This window comes from Staurois parvus, unplaced genomic scaffold (assembly GCF_062004578.1).
Source record: "Staurois parvus isolate SC_StPar_1 unplaced genomic scaffold, SC_StPar_1.0 ptg000415l, whole genome shotgun sequence".
Classification (NCBI taxonomy): domain Eukaryota; kingdom Metazoa; phylum Chordata; class Amphibia; order Anura; family Ranidae; genus Staurois; species Staurois parvus.
The window spans coordinates 3,485,055-3,504,824 of NW_028318211.1; the positions used below are offsets into that span (position 1 = coordinate 3,485,055).

The 19,770-nt window shown below is 41.1% G+C and overlaps 1 protein-coding gene across 1 annotated transcript in view; it reads right to left on the reverse strand.

The window, feature by feature from the left end:
• The window catches only part of LOC149454875 (immunoglobulin superfamily member 1-like), a 59,555-nt gene that overhangs the window by 37,217 nt on the left and 2,568 nt on the right, over positions 1-19,770 (reverse strand). Inside the window, exons 3-5 of the mRNA XM_089686995.1 lie at positions 15,475-15,477; positions 13,574-13,858; positions 8,393-8,680 (exon numbers count right to left, since the gene is read on the reverse strand). Coding sequence (XP_089543121.1) covers positions 8,393-8,680; positions 13,574-13,858; positions 15,475-15,477 — 576 coding nt within the window. The remainder of the gene's footprint in view (positions 1-8,392; positions 8,681-13,573; positions 13,859-15,474; positions 15,478-19,770) is intronic.

Consider the following 19,770-nt stretch of genomic DNA (forward strand, 5'->3'; position numbering starts at 1 on the left):
TGACAATGCTTTCTAATGGCGACTGTAGCTTTTGAGAGGCTTTTATTCAGAGTTAGATTTTCTTTGTTTTGGAGGCATTGCAGGTATGAGATATCCCAGAGTGCACTGGGAAACCGACAAGCGAGCTGGAAAAGACGTCATCAACAGTCACTTCCGGTTCATGTGCATTATGAGAGTGTCTGGTGTGGAGCAGCAGGAAGGTGAGTAGGGTCCGGATAGAAGCAGAGAAACTATCAGATGGCACACGTGGTGTGCTACACGGGAACGGTGTAGCAGAAGGTGATCAGGAATGGGGGAGAGAGGACTGAGTGGCAGAGGATCAGCAGAACTGGGGGACTGGGGCAGGAGAAACTAGTAATGTCACACGCTGTGCACAGTAGGGGGCCCCATGAGATGCCCCTGGTACCTTTTTCATAGGCTTTTTTGAGTTTGGGCAAGGACACAGGGGCCTCATAATCCCCTATTGCTCGGCCCCATGAGTTGTCAGTCCGCCCATGGTTACTACTGAGTGGGGGATCAGCAGAATTGGGGGTTACTAATGAGTGGGGGATCATCAGAGCTGGGGGTTACTACTGAGTGGGGGATCAGCAGAATTGGGGGTTACTAATGAGTGGGGGATCATCTGAGCTTGGGGTTCCTACTGAGTGGGGGATCAGCAGAATTGGGGGTTACTAATGAGTGGGGGATCATCGGAGCTGGGGGTTACTACTGAGTGGGGGATCAGCAGAATTGGGGGTTACTAATGAGTGGGGGATCATCAGAGCTGGGAGTTGCTAATGAGTGGGGGATAATCAGAGCTGGGAGTTACTACTGAGTGGGGAATCAGCAGAATTGGGGGTTACTAATGAGTGGGGGATTATCAGAGCTGGGGGTTACCACCGAGTGGAGGATCAGCAGAATTGGGGTTTACTAATGAGTGGGGGATCATCAGAGCTGGGGGTTACTACCGAGTGGGGGATCAGCAGAATTGGGGGTTACTAATGAGTGGGGGATCATCAGAGCTGGGAGTTACTACCGAGTGGGGAATCAGCAGAATTGAAGGTTACTAATGAGTGGGGGATCATCAGAGCTGGGGGTTACTACCGAGTGGGGAATCAGCAGAATTGGGGGTTACTAATGAGTGGGGGGTAATCAGAGCTGGGAGTTACTACCGAGTGGGGGATCAGCAGAATTGGGGGTTACTATTGAGTGGGGGATAATCAGAGCTGGGAGTTACTACCGAGTGGGGGATCAGCAGAATTGGGGGTTGCTAATGAGTGGGGGATCATCAGAGCTGGGGGTTACTACTGAGTGGGGGATCAGCAGAATTGAGGGTTACTAAGGAGTGAGGGATCATCAGAGCTCGGGGGTTACTACTGAGTGGGGGATCAGCAGAATTGGGGGTTACTAATGTGGGGGATCAGCAGAGCTGGGGGTTACTACTGAGCGGGAAATCAGCAAAGCAGGGGATACGACTAAGTGGGGCATCAGCAGAGCTGGGGATACTACTGAGCAGGAAATCTGCTGAATGAGGGTACTAATATGATGGGGATCTGCATGAACAAAGGTACCAATTACCTGGGGAACTGCTGAGTAGGAATCCTACAGATCTGGGGTTCTACTAGGCCCCTTTAAAACAAATAGAAAATCAACACATTCACAGGACATTTGCCAAGCTTCACTAAAGCTTCAAAAAAAGCATCATTCAAGCATCATCGCAGCCAGGGGCGGACTGACCATTTGGAAACTCAGGCACTGCCCGAGGGCCTGGGGTCAGTAGGGGGCCCCATGAGATACCCCTGGTACCTTTTTCATAGGCTTTTTTGAGTTTGGGCAAGGATACAGGGGTCCCATGATCCCCTATTGCCCGGGGGCCCCATGAGTTGTCAGTCCGCCCCTGATCGCAGCATCATCAAAACATCACCGAAGCATCACTGAAGCATCAAAAACACATAAAAAAAGCATGTTGAAGTGGTAAGCGCTTTATGGTGTGCTAAAGTCAAAGCAAGTGTAAATGAGCTCTAACCGGGTTCTAGCATTCTGTAATGTACTAAAGAAAAGCATTTTATTTCTGTCTGTGTTGCTATTGGAGACCTCTCCTTCCTTCGTTCTGGTAAAACATCAGCAGGACCAGAAGTGAAGGTAGGGCTCTCAAACAGAACTATGGATATGAGTTAAAACTTGACAGGTATTCAAATTCTTCCCTATTACATCCAAAACCATCAACCTGATGTGTACCAAATATGACTGAACAGAGATGCTCATTGATACCTTAGGATCTTTTTGAATCTGAACAGTAATGAAATGCCAACGTGGAACAAAAAACAAGAATTTGCAGTTTTGTAAATAAATTACCATTCACCACTATAAACACAACATTTTTTAACAGCTATAACAGTGTTGATTCAACAGACAATAGGCTTTTCACTTTTCAAGAGAAATAGAACATTACAAGGGAAGTTTCTGCTTGGTGAATATGGTGATGTTCTGCTGACTTCTATCATCCAATCATGTGCAAGCAAATATGCTGTTTTTTTTTATTTGTTGCACGTGATTATTTTGGGGAATTTCACCACATTCACTGTGCTCTGGCACAGTGCAACTTTCCTTGCAACATAAACAGCCTAATTGCCTTTAGTAAATCAACCCCAATGTCTATGCAATTTTTTTTTACATCCCTCTGATGAAGTCATGTGAGCGTGATGTAACACGTAAGGGGCTTGGTTCTGAGTAGACAAGATTACTGAAGCCAGCTGATGGGATTCACAGCCTGTATTTGGTGATTTTATGCTTTAAGACGTTTTTATCTTTGAATACATGTGAGTGTAACATTGTTGTTTAATAAATATTACTGATAGTATGTACTGCACCATGCGAGTTTTTCTTGTTCATTTTAAGATGGATGTATGAGACCTCCATTGCTCTTAAAGGATCGATCCCTAGCTCTGATCTGACAGTCAAATGCACACTTAAGATCTCTGATTACTACCACATGGTGATGGATTAAAAAAGTGGAAAATCTTTCTGTCTATTCGTTATCAAACCACATTTTCATGTTCTCTAAGGTGTTCTGTGAGCACGGAGGTGGCACCGTTTATGGTTTTTGCTTAGTCTCACTAGATGGGCTTTGGGACATTAATTTAAGAAGAAACCACAAGATTTATTGAAGAATTGTTATTTTATCAAGATTGTATGATCTCACAATGTATGATCTAAATTTGGGACATTTTATTTAGTTACGCTTTTTTGTACAGTGTGTCAGCAGCGCAGCATCACTTGTTTGTTTAATAACTGTAATATTTCATCACTTTCTGGCAATGTTCTCCAGGATATACTGTGTAGAGAAAAGGAATCTATCTAACAGGCACACAGCAGCAATTTAAACTGGACAGGAGTTCTATTACGTTCCTGTACTATCTAAAAAAGAATAACACTGTGCAGAAGTATTTAAAATACTTGCAAAGATCAGAATATACATTATTTTGGAAATAAAAAGTGTGTTTCACTATCTGCTTTTTCCAGCTCTGCCAATACAGCCTAAAGTGTTACTAAACCCACAACAGTAAAATCAGTCTGTATGTGCAGCAAAGCATGCTTGTTATACTCACTGTGGAACCTAAGGGGTTAATCCTCTGCATTGTGTAAAAATGCTGTTTGATCCTGACTTCTTTGATCCTCCCGTTCTTCCAGTGTCCCCCTCTTATCTCCTGATAAGACATATCGTGTGGAGTCACTCTGCACATGCTCAGTTTGGTGTGTATTGCTAGAAAGGTTTTCTTTTTTGGGAGAGTGGATGTGATCAGCACAGGGCCAATCAGCACTGTCCAGACAGAGGTTAGGGGTTCTGCATGCTCCTAGAGCAAAATGAAAACTCCTTCCACAAGCTTTAACATCTGCTCTGCTGGACACTGATAGAAGTCGCAAGAGTACTGATGAGAAAAGGTATTTAGCAGTTTATATTTACTAAAATAATTGCATCTCCATGTTCTGTGTACTGTGGGAGACCAGATATAGTGAATGCAGGGTCCTGGGTTTAGTAACACTTTAAGTACATATCTTTTTCCTGTTGTTTACAGTCATTTCCTCTTTATTGATGGTGAGCAGATCAAAATGAAAGATTTCTCTTTAGCCCTGGTTCACACTGATGCAATTTTGATGCATTCCATAACTCATGGAATCACATGACATACTAAATAAAATATTTTTTTGGAGGGCACTCACAAACCACAGCACGGTTTGCAGTCCGAACGCAGTGTGCTTTTGAAATGGGTCCTGTGCGTGTTTAGAGAAGTGTGGTCTGATTTAGAGCTGTATAGAGTTGAATGTAAACTGCATATGAAACGTAGAGAGAGGGAGACCCCAGGGCATAACTCCAAATCGCCACTGTATTCTAATCACATGAAAACACTTTGCAATCTCTGAAGTTGAATCATACTGAAGGACCTCCTTAAATTGCACTAGAAAACTGAGTAAACTTGCACTGCTTCAATGTGAACCTAACCTTAGTGTACACAAATGTCCCTGTGTTCCATTGTCATACCTATTCTATAGAAATGCCTCCTGCCTTCCAATGTTGTACCTTTTCTACACAAAATGTTCCCCTGTCACATTGTTGTACCTACTCTATAAAAATGTCCCCGTTACATTGTTGTACCATTTCTACAGAAAATGTCCCCGTTACATTGTTGTACCATTTCTACAGAAAATGTCCCCGTTACATTGTTGTACCATTTCTGCAGAAAATGTCCCCGTGTTACATTGTTGTACCATTTCTGCAGAAAATGTCCCCGTGTTACATTGTTGTACCATTTCTGCAGAAAATGTCCCCCTGTTACATTGTTGTACCATTTCTGCAGAAAATGTCCCCCTGTTACATTGTTGTACCATTTCTGCAGAAAATGTCCCCGTGTTACATTGTTGAACCATTTCTGCAGAAAATGTCCCACTGTTACATTGTTGTACCATTTCTGCAGAAAATGTCCCCCCTGTTACATCGTTGTACCATTTCTGCAGAAAATGTCCCCCTGTTACATTGTTGTACCATTTCTGCAGAAAATGTCCCCCTGTTACATTGTTGTACCTATTCTACATAAAGTGTCCCCCCTGTCACACTGTTGAACAATATTCTATTAAAATGCCCCCCCCCGTTAGATTGTTGTGCCATTTCTACAGAAAATGTCCCCCGTCACACTTTAGTACCTATTCTATGTATAAAAAATGTTCCCTGTGTTACCATGTTGTACCTATTCTACATAAAGTGTCCCCCCATCACACTATTGTACCTTTTATAAAAAAAAAGCCCCTCTGTTACATTGTTGTACCTATTCTATACAAATGTCCCCCTTGTTACATTGTTGTAACTTTTCTACAGAAAATGTCCCCCGTCAAACGTTTGTACCTATTCTATGTATAAAAAATGTTCCCCGTGTTACATTGTTGTACCTTTTCTACAAAAAGTGTCCCCCCTGTTACACTGTTGTGCTTTTTATAAAAAGAAAAAGGTCCCCCTGTTACATTGTAGTACTTATTATAAAAAATGCCCCCCTTTACATTGTTATGCTTATTCTATAGAAAGTGTCCCCCGTCACACTGTTGTACCTATTTTATAAAAATGTCTCCCTTGTTACATTGTTGTAACATTTCTACAGAAAATGTCTTCCCATCACACTTTTATACCTATTCTATGTATAAAAAATGTTCCCCCTGTTACATTGTTGTACCTATTCTACAAAAAGTGCCCCCCCGTCACTGTTGTACCTTTTTTTTTTTAAAAATGTCCCTCTGCTACATTGTTGTACCTTTTGGAAAAAATGTCCCTCTGTAACATTATTGTACCTTTTATAAAAAAAAAAGTCCCCCTGTAACATTGTTGGAGCTATTCTACAGAAAATATCTCTTCATTATATTGTTGCAACTATTCAAATGAAAATGTCCTCTGTTACATTGTTGTGCCAAAAAAAGTCTCCTGTGCTCCATTGGTGTTTCAATTTTTTTTTAAATATCCCCCGCTTTCCACTGCATTCTGTGGAATTCATACCCACAAATAAATTGATTATCCTCCCATCTGCAACAGTTCAAGTATATCTAATTTTTTTGATCCCTAGTTTTTCTAGGCCATCTCAGTTGCTTATTAGCTTGTTTATAATGTCTTTGTATGGTTTTATTTTGTATTTCTTTTGTGCTATTTTTCATAACTGCAAAGCACTGTAAATGATGAATAGTCATTTACTTAGATGACTTGTCATTGTGAGGGATGGGGGAGGGACTGTGATCAGCAGTCTTTATAGAGGAAGTTCTCAGGCAGTGTGTTAGTGTTCTGCACAATTGAGAAGACCACATAATAGAGAGGTGTTAGAGTTTACAGCAGAACATTGAAGAGGGGTGCAAACTTAAGATGGAATGTAGACTTTATTGCAGTGCACTAAATCAGTTAAACGTTTTATTAGTTTACTTTAACTGACAATTGCGTTACTTTAACTGACAATTGTGCGGTCATGCAACGCTGTACCCAAATTAAATTTATGTCCTTTTTTTCCCCACAAATAGAGATTTCTTTCGGTGGTATTTGATCGCCTGTGCGTTTTTTATTTTTTGTGCTATAAAAAAAATACTGGGACTTTTGAGATAAAAACAATATTTTTGACTTTTTGCTATTAAACATGTCCAGTAAAAAAATTTAAAAAATCAAATTTCGTCATAAATTTAGGCCAAAATGTATTCTGCGACATGTCTTTGCTAAAAAAAAATCCCAATACGTGTAAATTAATTGGTTTACATGAAAGTGATAGCGTTTACAAATGGCGGTATAGATGCTGGAATTTTTTTTTTACTGGTATTGGCGGCGATCAGCAACTTATAGAGGGACTGAGGGACTGCAGCGGGCATTCTGACACTGAGGGGGAACTGACTTGGTGTCACTGACATCCCCAGTGACACCAATACAGTTATCAGTTCTAATAAAAAGCACTGACACGGTACTAATGGCACTGGGCAGGAAGGGGATAAGGGGCAATCAAAGGGTTAACTGTGTGTTGTTTCACTATGTTGGCTGTGTGGGTGCTTCACTGTAAGCACATTGCTTTGTATGGAAAGCCATACAAAGCAGTGTGTAGGAACTGACAGGGAAGAGATGTGTTGTTTATACACAGGTCTCTTCCCCGTCGGAGATGCTCAGCGATCACCGGGTGCCGGCGAGTAATTACTGGCCGGGACCTGGTGATTGACAGCCTAGGCCATGTGCACGCTCCCTACCCGGAACAGCAAAATCACGTATGTATACGTGATTTTGCACACCCGTGCCCGCCTGTAGCAGCATTTCTGCTATAGGGTGGTGCAGAACAGGTTAAAGTGTATCTATGGTCAACATGTAACATCGTATATTAATTTCCACTCTGAATTTTCTAGCTTACTCCTATTAATTTGAATGATCTTGAATTTTTAAAACGTACGTTGTGAAAATCCCCACACATTCACATCCTTGAATTCTGTGACATGTATTCACTATGCCTTGTGAGTAGGCAATGCTGTGTCACACATTTCACAGAGCCTGCCTTCCAAACTACAGAGGTGCTGAGAGGAGGAGTTTCAGGAGGCAGAGACACTACAGGAATCACAGCTTGCAGACAAGGTACCATGGGACATGTAGTCCTTAGATATTGAATATAAACAGCAGAAGCTGCAAAGCATGCAGGGAATTCAGGAAGTTGTGGAAAGAGATGGTCAGCAGACAGGTAGAACTCACAACATGAAAGATTATATTGGATTGTCAAGAATTACTAATGTTTGTATTGCTATTACAATGCTGATATTATAAAAAAAAGTGTATGCTGTGACCATAGAGATCCTATAGGGGATAAGTTCACCTTTCGTAATATGTTACACCCATATTCAGGGTGTAACATGTAACATGTTACGAATGGACTGGCCCCCCCGCACCCTCCCAATCCCCATTATGACAGCTAGTGGGGGATCTTCTCCCTCCTGCTACCTGTCATAATTTTTAAAAAATGCGACCGAGCGGGGCTCTGCCCACCCGACCACATCACTCATTCACAGATTCTGCGAATGAGGACACTACAAGTTCCAACAGCCTTTGCAGCTGTCGGCTTGTAGTTCTCAATGAATTACCATCGCGCTGTGGAGCTCCGTAGTAAATCATTGAGTCTTCCTGCCAGTAAGTATTTGCTTGCCCATATGGGATGTACGGGCACACAGATACACTGACAGGTCTGTAGGAGGCCTGCAATGCTCCAGAAACAAAAAATAATAAATACACTTTTTGTACCTGCAAAAAAATATGCATTTATTATTTTTTGTTAAGAAGGTTAACTTTTCCTTTAATCTTTGAATATCAGTAAAATCATGAAGTAGAAACAAGCCTTGTTTAATTCAGGTTGTGTTAATAATTTCCCACCTGTTACACTGACTATCACATAGTCACTCAGTGATGAGCTGATGTTCCGTCCATTCATTTCCACCCAATATTTACAAGCATATTTCCCAGAAGCATTCTCCAAGGATGCCGATATTGTATAATTACTGTGCACTGGTTCCCCTTCATGAATTTTCTTCTTTTCCTGGTAAATCTGTATTCCTTTTGTTGATATACCAAATGGGGGTGTGCAGGTCAAAGTGAAAGATTCCTCTTTAGCATACACAGTGTATGAAGGTGTCAATCTAATAGAGGGGGCCTGTGGGGTCTCTGCAAGAAGAAGGGTAAAGATTTAATACACTTTTATTTTAAGGACATTTCTTATGTATTTAATTAACCCCTTGCCCTTCTGAGGATTTACCCCCCTTCATGACCAGGCCATTTTTTGATTTACAGCCCTGTGTTACAATTGCGCGGTCATGCAACGCTGAACCCAAGTGAAATTTACGTCCTTTTTTTCCCACAAATTTAGCTTTCTTTTGGTGGTATTTGATTGTGCATTTGTTATTTTTTTGCGCTGTAAGCAAAAAAAGACCAACAATTTTCTGACTTTTTGCTATTAAACATGTCCAGTGAAAAAAAAAAAATTAAATTTAGGGCAAAATGTATTCTGCTTCATGTCTTTGCTAAAACAAAATCCCAATATTTGTAAATTAAATGGTTTACGTGAAAGGTATATCGTTTACTAATGGCGGTATAGATACTGGGATTTTTTTTTCTACTAGAAAGTGACTTATAGCAGGACTGGGGACTGTGAGACTGTGGCAGACATTCTGATACTGGGGGGGAACTAACTTGGTGTCACTGACATTCCCTAGTGACACCAATACAGTGATCAGTGCTAAAAAAAAGCACTGACACCGTACTAATGACACTGGGCAGAAAGGGGTTAATGCGAGGGGCGATCAATGGGTTAACTATGTGCTGAGAGGTTTTTACTAGGGGGTGGGGTGTGTGTGCTTTACTGTAAGCACACTGATCAGGATGGCTGTGCTGTGCAGTGTAATGGAGCTGACAAGGAGGAAGGCTGTTTGTAAACAAAACAGTCTTCCTCCCCATTGGTGATTGTCGGTAATCACCGGGCACTGGCAGGTAATTACCAGCCGGGACCCGGTGATTGACATCGGCGGTGTGGGTAGGGCGAGCGTGTGGACCACACACGCGCCCTACCTGGAAATGCAAGATCACATATATATATATATATATATATATATATATATATGATTTTGCGCACAGGTGCCGCCCTGTAGCATTATATCTACTATAGGGCAGTCCTTAAGCAGGTAATATAGTTTACTACCGTATTTCCGGCGTATAAGGTGACTGGGTGTATAAGACGACCCCATAATTTTCCAGATAAAACATAGGTTTTGGGCTATACTCGCCGTATAAGACTACCCCCCTTCCGAGGCAACACCATTTAAAAACATCAGATTTTTAATTGAAATGGTTATGACTTACCGGTACTTAAAATCCTTCAAAATCCTCATGTTCATCCTCTGACATCATAAGTTCATGAATGACATCTTGTGATACATTTGTAAGACAGTCATCATATGGATCAAATTCCGCTGGATGTGCAGTAATGCGGTAGCTTCGGCTACATACAGTATATATACAGCCTGCTGGATGTGCAGTAATGTACATACAGTATACCGTGCTGAGCCAAGCTGGCTCAAAACAAATGTCCCTATGACAGATTAATCTGTCAGCCCGCTGGATGTGCGGTATATACAGTATACTGAGTATATACCACTGTAGTATATACAGTATACTTAGCCAAGCTGTTTCAAAACGTACCGGTATATCCCTACAGTAATCAGACCACTGGATGTGTGTATGTACAGTAACTGAGGTTACATACGGTATACGCTGGGCCAATCACAGCGAGCAATGTATTCTACTAATGAATACACAGCCTGCTCAGATTGGCTGAGGTTGTGACATCATCAGCCCACCTCTCTGACTCAGCCAATCTGAGCAGGCTTTGTATTAATTAGTAGAATACATCACTCGCTGTGATTGGCCCAGTGTATACTGTATGTAGCCACAGCTATCATACATACACGCATCCAGCGGGCTGATTACAGTAGGGACGTACCGGTACCTTTTTGAAAACCGCTTGGCTCAGTGCAGTATACTGTATATACCGCACATCCAGCAGGTTGACAGATTAATCTGTCATAGGGACATTTGTTTTGAGCCAGCTTGGCTCAGCGCGGTATACTGTATGTACAGTATTACCACACATCCAGCCAGCTTCACCCAAACAAACTCAAGGTTCACATTTTATACCCCGCGTATAAGACGACCCCCAACTTTTGGGGTAGATTTTTAAGTATAAAAAGTAGTCTTATACGCCAGAAAATACTGTAATTGTATAAGACAGTTTTTGCATTCAAACCGCAGACTAGGTTTTGCTCTGAGGAAGGGGGCTTTTTATCCCAAAACGCATTAACTGGTAACATCATCCATTTGAACCCATGGGGCTTGACACAGGGCTGGCTTCTGGTTTGTGGCTTTTGTGACACACTTTTATTCACACTGGGTTTGTGAGTATAACTTGTATTTTTATCCTTTAATAAAGTGCTGTAGACAATGCACATGGCAATTGCACCCTCTGTTTTTTGTTGTTTGAACAATTACGAGATTCCCTGACCTTAAGAGGGTTGCATTGCTTAAATCATCCAGTCCGGTTTTGCAGTGGTCAGTATACCAAAATACCATGTTCTCCTTCTCTGGGAGTTCTTAGCGCTATGGTATCAAGTTTTCATTTTCTAAAGTCATACCACAGATTATTTTCATTTGAACCTGTACTAAAATAACAGGTTTGCTGGATAGCTCACCCCCTTCGCTGTCCCTTATGTTCCTTGCAAAGTTCCCCTGCTGGAAGCCTTCCCACAATTAGTATGTATAATCATGGTTGGCTCTAGGTTAGACTGTCTACTATCCCCATAACAGCACTTGGACATGCCAATAGACCTTGCCAGCACCTAGCACTGCATAGTGAGTTTAATGTCTGATAAATGCATTATAATGATGACAATATTTTTTCCCTAGGAAATGACACCTTGTCTGTGGAAACTATAGAAGAACAATTGTTAAATTTCATATAAAATGTGTAATTAGTATCCAATATTGTGTTGCAGTGTGACGTTAATTACAATTTATGAGATTATAAATAATACTTCTTTATGGATATATTGTGGATTATATTTTATTCTTTCTATGATGTTCTTTAAAGAAACTTGTGATTAAAAGAAAAAAACTATTGCAGATAAAAAAATTCAGACTGCAACATTATTTACTGACTGCTAAATTTGTCACATTGAAAATGACTGCTGATCTCAGAGAGAACTACTACTACTACTATTGACCAGCAGAGAGTAAAACAGGTGACATTGTGGATGTTCCAATTTTTTAAATGACTGCAATGTTCTAGAAACATCCATCTAATGTTTTCTCTGAGTTGTCAGATAAAATATGAGTAAAATTCACTTTATAGAATAAACTGCGATAATCAATTTGCTGTATTTTGCAGACTGCAGAAACAGAAAAAAGTGTGAGGAACAATCAGAATAACCCAAATGCCAAAGTTCCCAAACTTAACAGTAAGTCTTATTGCTCTTCAAATACTCTTTGGCTGCTTAAGGATTAAGGTTCTATTATCTTGACAGCAACAGGTGATTCTTTTCTTTTGCTAGGCCAGCATCCTTCAGTTGCCTCCCGGTTGGGGACAGTCTTTCAGCTTACAGCTTGGTAGGTCTAAGCTTAGTGGATACAGAACTCAGCAAACCATCCCCAGGAGCCCAGGGAACTAAGAACACTCTGCAAGGGCTGTTCCAGTACTTCACATCACTGGGACAAGTTCCCCCATGATTGGCTGGGCTGAAATATATTCATAAATGAAAGTTAGCTCTTCAAGCACAGACTGCTGTAAGCCTTGGAACACTTAGAACAAAGCTTAGGAACAAAAGATGAAACACTTAGGGCTTGCATGTAAGCGGTTGTATGCCCTGATTAGGGCTTGAGCGGCTGTATGCCCTGATTCAGGCAGGCGGTTTTGGGTGATAAAATATGGTCTTAACTGATTGTTTTTACAACCCTCTAGCCACATGTGTGAATGAGCTGTAAGGTTTGCAGCAGACTAACTGCTCTCAGCCAACCACAAAACAAATTATACCTAAACCAGTTCATAGAAACCTAATATGAACAGATAATTCATGTAATCATTTCTGTTTAGATCTCTATGGGGAGACACTTTATGCACGTCTAGCTAACACTAGCTATCAGAGAAGTTTGTTATTTGTCTGACAACTGCAATTAATGGAACTTGGCCAGAGATTTTATTAGGAGACTTATGGATATTAAATCATCCCTAAATATTAAGAAAAACAAAACTTTATTTTTACCTTTGGAGTGATGGGGGGGGGGGGGGGGGGTTAGGACCAGTGTCAGTTTTGCGTTATATTAGTCCCATTTAGGGAGATTAACGTTCTCTTTAATTGTCCCCAGAAATGAGAAATGATGGTAAATCTAAAACGTTGAGCTGCCACAAAAACAGTAATAGATGGGAAATCTTCCAATGGGGAAAGTTGTTCCTGTAACAACTGTCTAAGAGGAGTTAGCCCTAACATTGGAAAGGTATCCTCTCACTTCCTACTGTTTTTACAGAACCAGTTACTTCCTATACTGTTTCACTCCTAAATCAAAGAAGATTTATAATAGTAGATTAAACAAAAGATAGAAAGAGGAGGTCGGCAGAGTGACACTGGGCAAAAGACCTATAGCCCCAAACCTAAAAATTACTACAACAGGGTAAAAACCAGGGACTTTTAGGATGGCACCCAAGGATATAAATTCAAATAATATGTAGGTATAAAAATATTTCCATATGTATTTTGTATTATTGAAAAGGAAAGGTTTTTGTGATTGTGGGTGTGGTTGCCAACATCCCTATTTAATCACGTTAAAAGTTTTCAAACTTTTGTATGATGTGACTAATAAAACTAGAAATATTTTTTAAAACTATGTTTTCAATTTATATCCCTGTGTCCCATCCAAAAAGTCCCTGCTTTTTACCTTGTAGTCATTTTTCGATTATAGTTTATCCGTCTTTGTTTTTGTTTTTTTTAAATACAATAATTTAATATGGTCAGTTACCTGCTACATGAATAGTGATGGACCTGCTCATATTAGACTCTATATTAGTTCCATTTTCAAGCTCCTGGTATAGACACTGGAATGAGCCGGCATCTTGCTTTGTCTTGATTTTAATCTCAAAATTGATGCAAGCTGTACTCTCTTCTCTAGAATCTATTTTTGATCCTTCCTTGTAGAACTCAAATACTTTGCTGCTCACTGAATCGGCACTGCAACAAATAAATCTTACATCTTCTCCCAGCTCATAAATTGGATGGTTTGGAGATACATCCAGTTGAACAATATCTGTTTTAAGAAGATAAAAATGAAGGAATAGATTAATACTACTTTTCAACACACAGTTTGTGTACAGATATCAGTGCCAGCATATCTGTATTAAATGTATACAAGTAACGTCCAGGGGCGGACTGACCATTTGGAAACTTGGGCACTGCCCTAGGGTCCGGGGTCAGTAGAGGGCCCCATGAGATGCCCCTGTTATGTTTTTCATAGACTTTTTTGAGTTTGGGCAAAAAAGGGCCCCATGATCCCCTATTGCCCGGGGGCTGAGTTGTCAGTCCGCCCCTGGTAACGTCTTCACGTTAAAGTCAATTAGCAAGACATAGCATTGTAATATGACTACCTCTAGTATTGTCTGTTTATTATACCTTAGTGATACTTGGTAGAAAAACAAACAAAGCCATTCATATAGGTGCTACCATCAATTCTTCCAAAACACCAGTGCTGCAAAAGTCACTCTCCTTTAACGTGAATACACAAACTTGTGCTCAAGGTTGACTCTCACCTTCAGATTAGACCCCCAATAGGTCTTATAATGCTTTCCCCAGAGAAACAAGGACCTCAGATGCAGCTGCTAGGCACACTTTTCCTTTCTCATCAATCTTTGCCTCGTTTACCAGCAAATGACCTAAGTACTCAGATCCACATATTTCCAACCATAGTGTAATAAAATCAATGTAGAAGTTTTTTTTTATATAAAGTTCAATTCACTTACATTTCATCAGAGGTAATCAAGCATAGATAACAAATCATAAAGAAATATTTCAATGTGGATTTCTGACATAAAGTCACAAAATATGATAACATAAATAAAGAGGAAAGTAGGGGGAAATGAATGGAAGGGGAGAATGGAGATATCTACTACTGGGGATTTCCTGTTCTCAACAAATCATCAGCCACATTCATACCACCACTTAGTAAGGCAAGCATTTAAATTAAGATGTATTTGAATCAAGGTTCCCAAATCTTTTTAAATTTAGGCATTTTATCTTTTACATTTTTAGTCAATTTGTTTTTTTGTTGATATGTGTGTCCTTAACTGTAGAGTAGTTGTTTCCCATAACTTAAGATGGCCATTGACGGATTGAAATTTGGCTGGTTCACCAGGGACAGGATGAATTTCTATCTATAGCTGTTCCTGCTAGAGAGAAGTAGGTCTGACGATTGGCTTTTCTTACCCTCGATTCACACTAGCCCACAGGCTGTGACCTGGTTGCGGGTGTAGGAGTTGCACCTGTTCCCTTACCCACAACCTCTTGCAGCCGAATTGCGCTGCTCTTGCGAGACATGTGGAGCTGCCATTCATTCTGAAAGGCACCCTTATGTATCTCAGCCCGTAATGCAATTTTTAAAAAAACAGCCACTCACCTATCCCTTGATCCAGGGGTGTGCTCACCGCAGCCAGGTTCACTGACTGTCCTCTGTCCCTGGCACTGGCATCTTAACTGTGGGCATGTGGCTGTGACTACGCATGCGTGAGCAGTGCTGAGCAATGTGAATGGTCCCACAGTCTTCTGAGACCTGTCATGTATCCCAGAAGACTGTGGGGAGGAGAACTTTCGCTTCCGATGCCTAGGCAGTCGGAGCAGAAGAGGGAGCGGGTACTTGTCAAAATCGGGTACCTGCTCCTCCCCCACTAACCAAAGGTGAAAATTCTTAATGGGGAGCAGAGGACAGGAGTCTTTAAAGCGGAACTTTCCCTTTTGGGTGCACCTCCACTTTAACAACATGTGTATCTAAATAAAAAGGAAATTGTATAATTTGTTTTCAGGACATACACATATTGTGAACAGTCTTATTCCAGATCCATTCTTTTTCACCCAGAGGCACACCCAAGTTGATGATGAGTTATTGGTTATAATATTGAGAAGTAGAGAAATGATGCCCAATGTATGTGTGTTATAGCATTATTTGTAAACATTGGAACAATTCAACATTTTGTTTTGAAAAGGGTAAAATGGTTTAATAACATATTTGGTAGATGTCAGACAAAAACCACTGAAACAATTCAGAAAAGCACTGTCAGGGGAATTCAGAAAGGATGCTGTAGACAACCTTTAGAATTCTGTTGGGGTGCAGCACCACGTGCTTGTGCCTAATTCATGTATCTGTCAAAGACAGGACATACGTTTGTCCGTGTTTACACTGCGGAAGGAGTGTCTTCTTTTCCAGTGCACTCACTCCCAGGGGCGGACTGACAACTCATGGGGCCCCCGGGCAATAGGAGATCATGGGGCCCCTGTGTCCTAGCTCAAACTCAAAAAAGCCTATGAAAAAGGTACCAGGGGCATCTCATGGGGCCCCCTACTGACCCTGGGCCCTCGGGCAGTGCCCGAGTTTCCAAATGGTCAGTCTGCCCCTGCTCACTCCCGTCCTCTCTCCCAGCTATAATGACAGGTGTTTGACCGAGGAGTAATTCATTGAGGACTACAAACCATCTGCTGTGGTTGCAGACCTGGCTTGTAGTTTATTTAGGCTTGGTTCACATACATGCATTTTGGTTTGATGCCTTCTCCAGTGCTTTGCAGTTTGTTTTGCATTTTTGTACACACGTTTTTGATGCTTTTTTACCGCATTTTGCGTTTTGGTCAGCTTTTTTTCTTTTTTTTTGTTAAAGTGAAATTTTTTTGCAGCTGGTCAGAATAAAAATGCAAAATGCAAAACGCAAAAGTGGCAACAACGCACTACCATGCATTTCAGCAGCTTCTCCATTGAACTCTATTTGAGCAAAAACGCTGCTTTTTATTTTTAAAGAAGTCCCTGACCCTTTCCAAAAACGCAGCAGCTCAAAAAAAGCATAGATGTGAACATGTTCCACAGGAAAGCATGTTAAATGGACTATAGTGTACTTCTGCAAAAAGCCCTAAAAAAACGCATTTGTGTGAACCCGAGCCTTATTCTCAGATTTCTGGTCGGGCAGAAATGTGACAGTGGCTGCGGGGAGAAGAGTGTCTGTCTGCTATCACAGGGAAGGGGGGGTGAGGTGGGGGTTACTGAACATATCACATCCTAAATATGGGTGTAACTTGTAACATGTTCAGAAGGTGAACTTCGCCTTTAAACATGGAACCACAGTATGAGACAGAGGGCGCAGATATTAAAACAGCCTAAGACTGATGAAGGCTGCAGAACTGGAATGGAGGAAGGATAGAAGACATGGGCTACCGAGTGGTAAGTATAAAAATTCTAATGCCCGAAATTTTCCTCTGCGTTGTTTTAAAACCTGACAAAGTTACTTTAATGGGAAATTATAATGGATTTTGTAATTTTTTTAAGAGTACATGTTCCTGAACTTCTCAAAGTGGTTCTAAAGGCAGGACATTTTAATGTTAATGTATTCCCTGCACTGATTCCTCAGTCAATCCAGTGCTGTGTCTGAGAACAGTAGCACTGCTCTCTGTTCCTCTCCTCACGAAACTCAGTGAGAGCAGTGGTAGCCATTGGCTGCTGTTGCTGTCAATCAAATCCTGTGAGGAGGGAGTGGTGGGGCTAAGTCACGATCTGTGTGTCTATAGACACACATAGCCCAGCTCGGGATACAGCCCACAGGTACAACCCCTATAGGAGTGGTGCACAGAGAAGAGGAAGAGCCACCTAGAGCACCAGCAGGGGACCCTAGAAGATGAGGTTATGGGCTGCTCTGTGCAATACCACTGCACAGCGCAGGTAAGTATAGCAAGCTTATTATTTTTTAAATAATTATTTTTTAACATTTTTTGCATGGTGCGTTTAAGGAAAGTTTGCTGTATCTAGTCATAGGGCCGCAGATGACCTGCCTCTTGTGGCAAACAATTTCTGACCTGCCTAGTTTCTGCCTTCCATTTAACAGCTGAAAAGTCTAAAATACTCTCCTTACAAATGTTTTTTTTTTAATGGGTTGCATGTTGGAACAGCAAAATGTTGGAAGATTTCTGAGATTGATGTTATGTGTTTTTATTACTTTCAGATAGTGTTCATTGCTCAAAATTGTTTGCCTGCAACAAAAAATATGGTTCCCATGTTCTCGCATGTGGCATCCTAGGTTATATGTCACATAGTTTATGGCTATTATGGCTATTTAGTATCATAAAATTGTGATAGTCTATTGTTTTTATTCAGACAGATACTGTCTGGTAGCATTAAAGTTGGTTAGGAAGATCAGCAAGCCACACTCAGGAAGAAGATCTTGCCAATATAATGAGGAAATAATAAAATTAACTCACAGTGATAAGAATATTTACATTAAGGAGACACTAAACTTTGGTTCAGGTACGTACTTTTAACTCAAGAAGGTACCTTCTATTGTTCCCAATCTCCAAACTAATTTTGTTTTTCCTTTGTGCACATAATTGCAACTAATGTGCAGTGCTTGTTCCAAACAAATGGAAGTGAGAAAGAAAAGGTGAGGTTGGAAAACTCACAGAGGATGTTACAAGGAGGCAGAAAAAAATGATTTAATGAAAAATAGATTACAGGGCCATTAAAGTGGAACTTTAGGTCCAAAAAAGGGCAAACAAGCAGGATTTTTAATGCAGAAGAGACATTCACCTTTTTTTTTTGGACCTCAAGTTCCACTTTAATGTTAAAATTACTTACCTGCCTGTCCTCCCTTGTACAGTGAGCTGTGCATGCACAAGTCGCTGTACAAATTCGGCAGTGCCAAATCTGACTGAACTTCAGCAAAAGCGCAGGAGTGATGTCATCCCTACCCGGCCAATGATAGCAGCCCAGCAATTGAAACCCAGAAGCTAAAGATGTCAGCGGCTGGGCAGAGAGATCCGGGACGGTACATTGCTGAATTCAAGGTAAGCATCGTTCTGCTTTAAGCACTGGATGTGTATATATTGTATTTTGGAGAATAAGGATATTGTTTAGTGTCACTTTAAAGTTTTAACTCTGACATGCATGACAAATACATAAGACGGTCAGTTAACTTAGTGTTATTTTATAAGGGTAATGCCTGTAAGTTGTGACCCATGATTATTTATGTACAATATACACTAAAAGTATTGGGGCACCCCCCCCAAATCATTGAATTCAGGTGTTCCAATCACATCCATGACCACAGGTGTATAAAATCAAGCACCTAGGCATGCAGACTGCTTCTACAAACATTGTGAAAGAATGGGTCGCTCTCAGGAGCTCAGTGAATTCAAGTGCGGTACCGTGATAGGTTGCCACCTGTGCAATAAGTTGATCCGTGAAATTTCCTTGCTGCTAAATATTCCACTGTCAACTGTTAGTGGTATTATAAGAAAGTGGAAACAACTGGGAACAACAGCAACTCAGCCATGAAGTGGTAGGCCATGTAAAATGGCAGAGTGGGGTCAGTGCATGCTGAACCACATAGTGCACAGAAGTCACCAACTGTCTGCAGAGTCAATAGCTAAAGACCCCCAAACTTCATGTGGCCTTCAGATTAGCCCAACAACAGTGCATAGACATAGCTTTATGGAATGGGTTTACATGGCCGAGCAGCTGCATCCAAGCCTTACATCACCAAGTGCAATGCAAAGTGTCGGATGCAGTGGCATAAAGCATACTGCCACTGGACACTAGAGCAGCGGAGACATGTTCTCTGGAGTGATGAATCACGCTTCTCTGTCTGGCAATCTGATGGATGTGTTTGGGTTTGGCGGTTGCCAGGAGAACGGTACTTGCCTAACTGCATTGTGCTAAGTGTTAAGTTTGGTGGAGGGGGTTTATGGTGTGGGGGTGTTTTACAGGGGTTGGGCTTGGCCCCTTAGTTTCAGTGAAGGGAACCCTTAAGACGTCAACATACCAAGACATTTTGGACAATTTCATGCTCCCAACTTTGTGGGAACAGTTTGGGGATGGACCCTTCCTGTTCCAACATGACTGCGCACCAGTGCACAAAGCAAGGTCCATAAAGACATAGATGAGTGAGTTTGGGGTGGAGAAACTTGACAACTTGACTG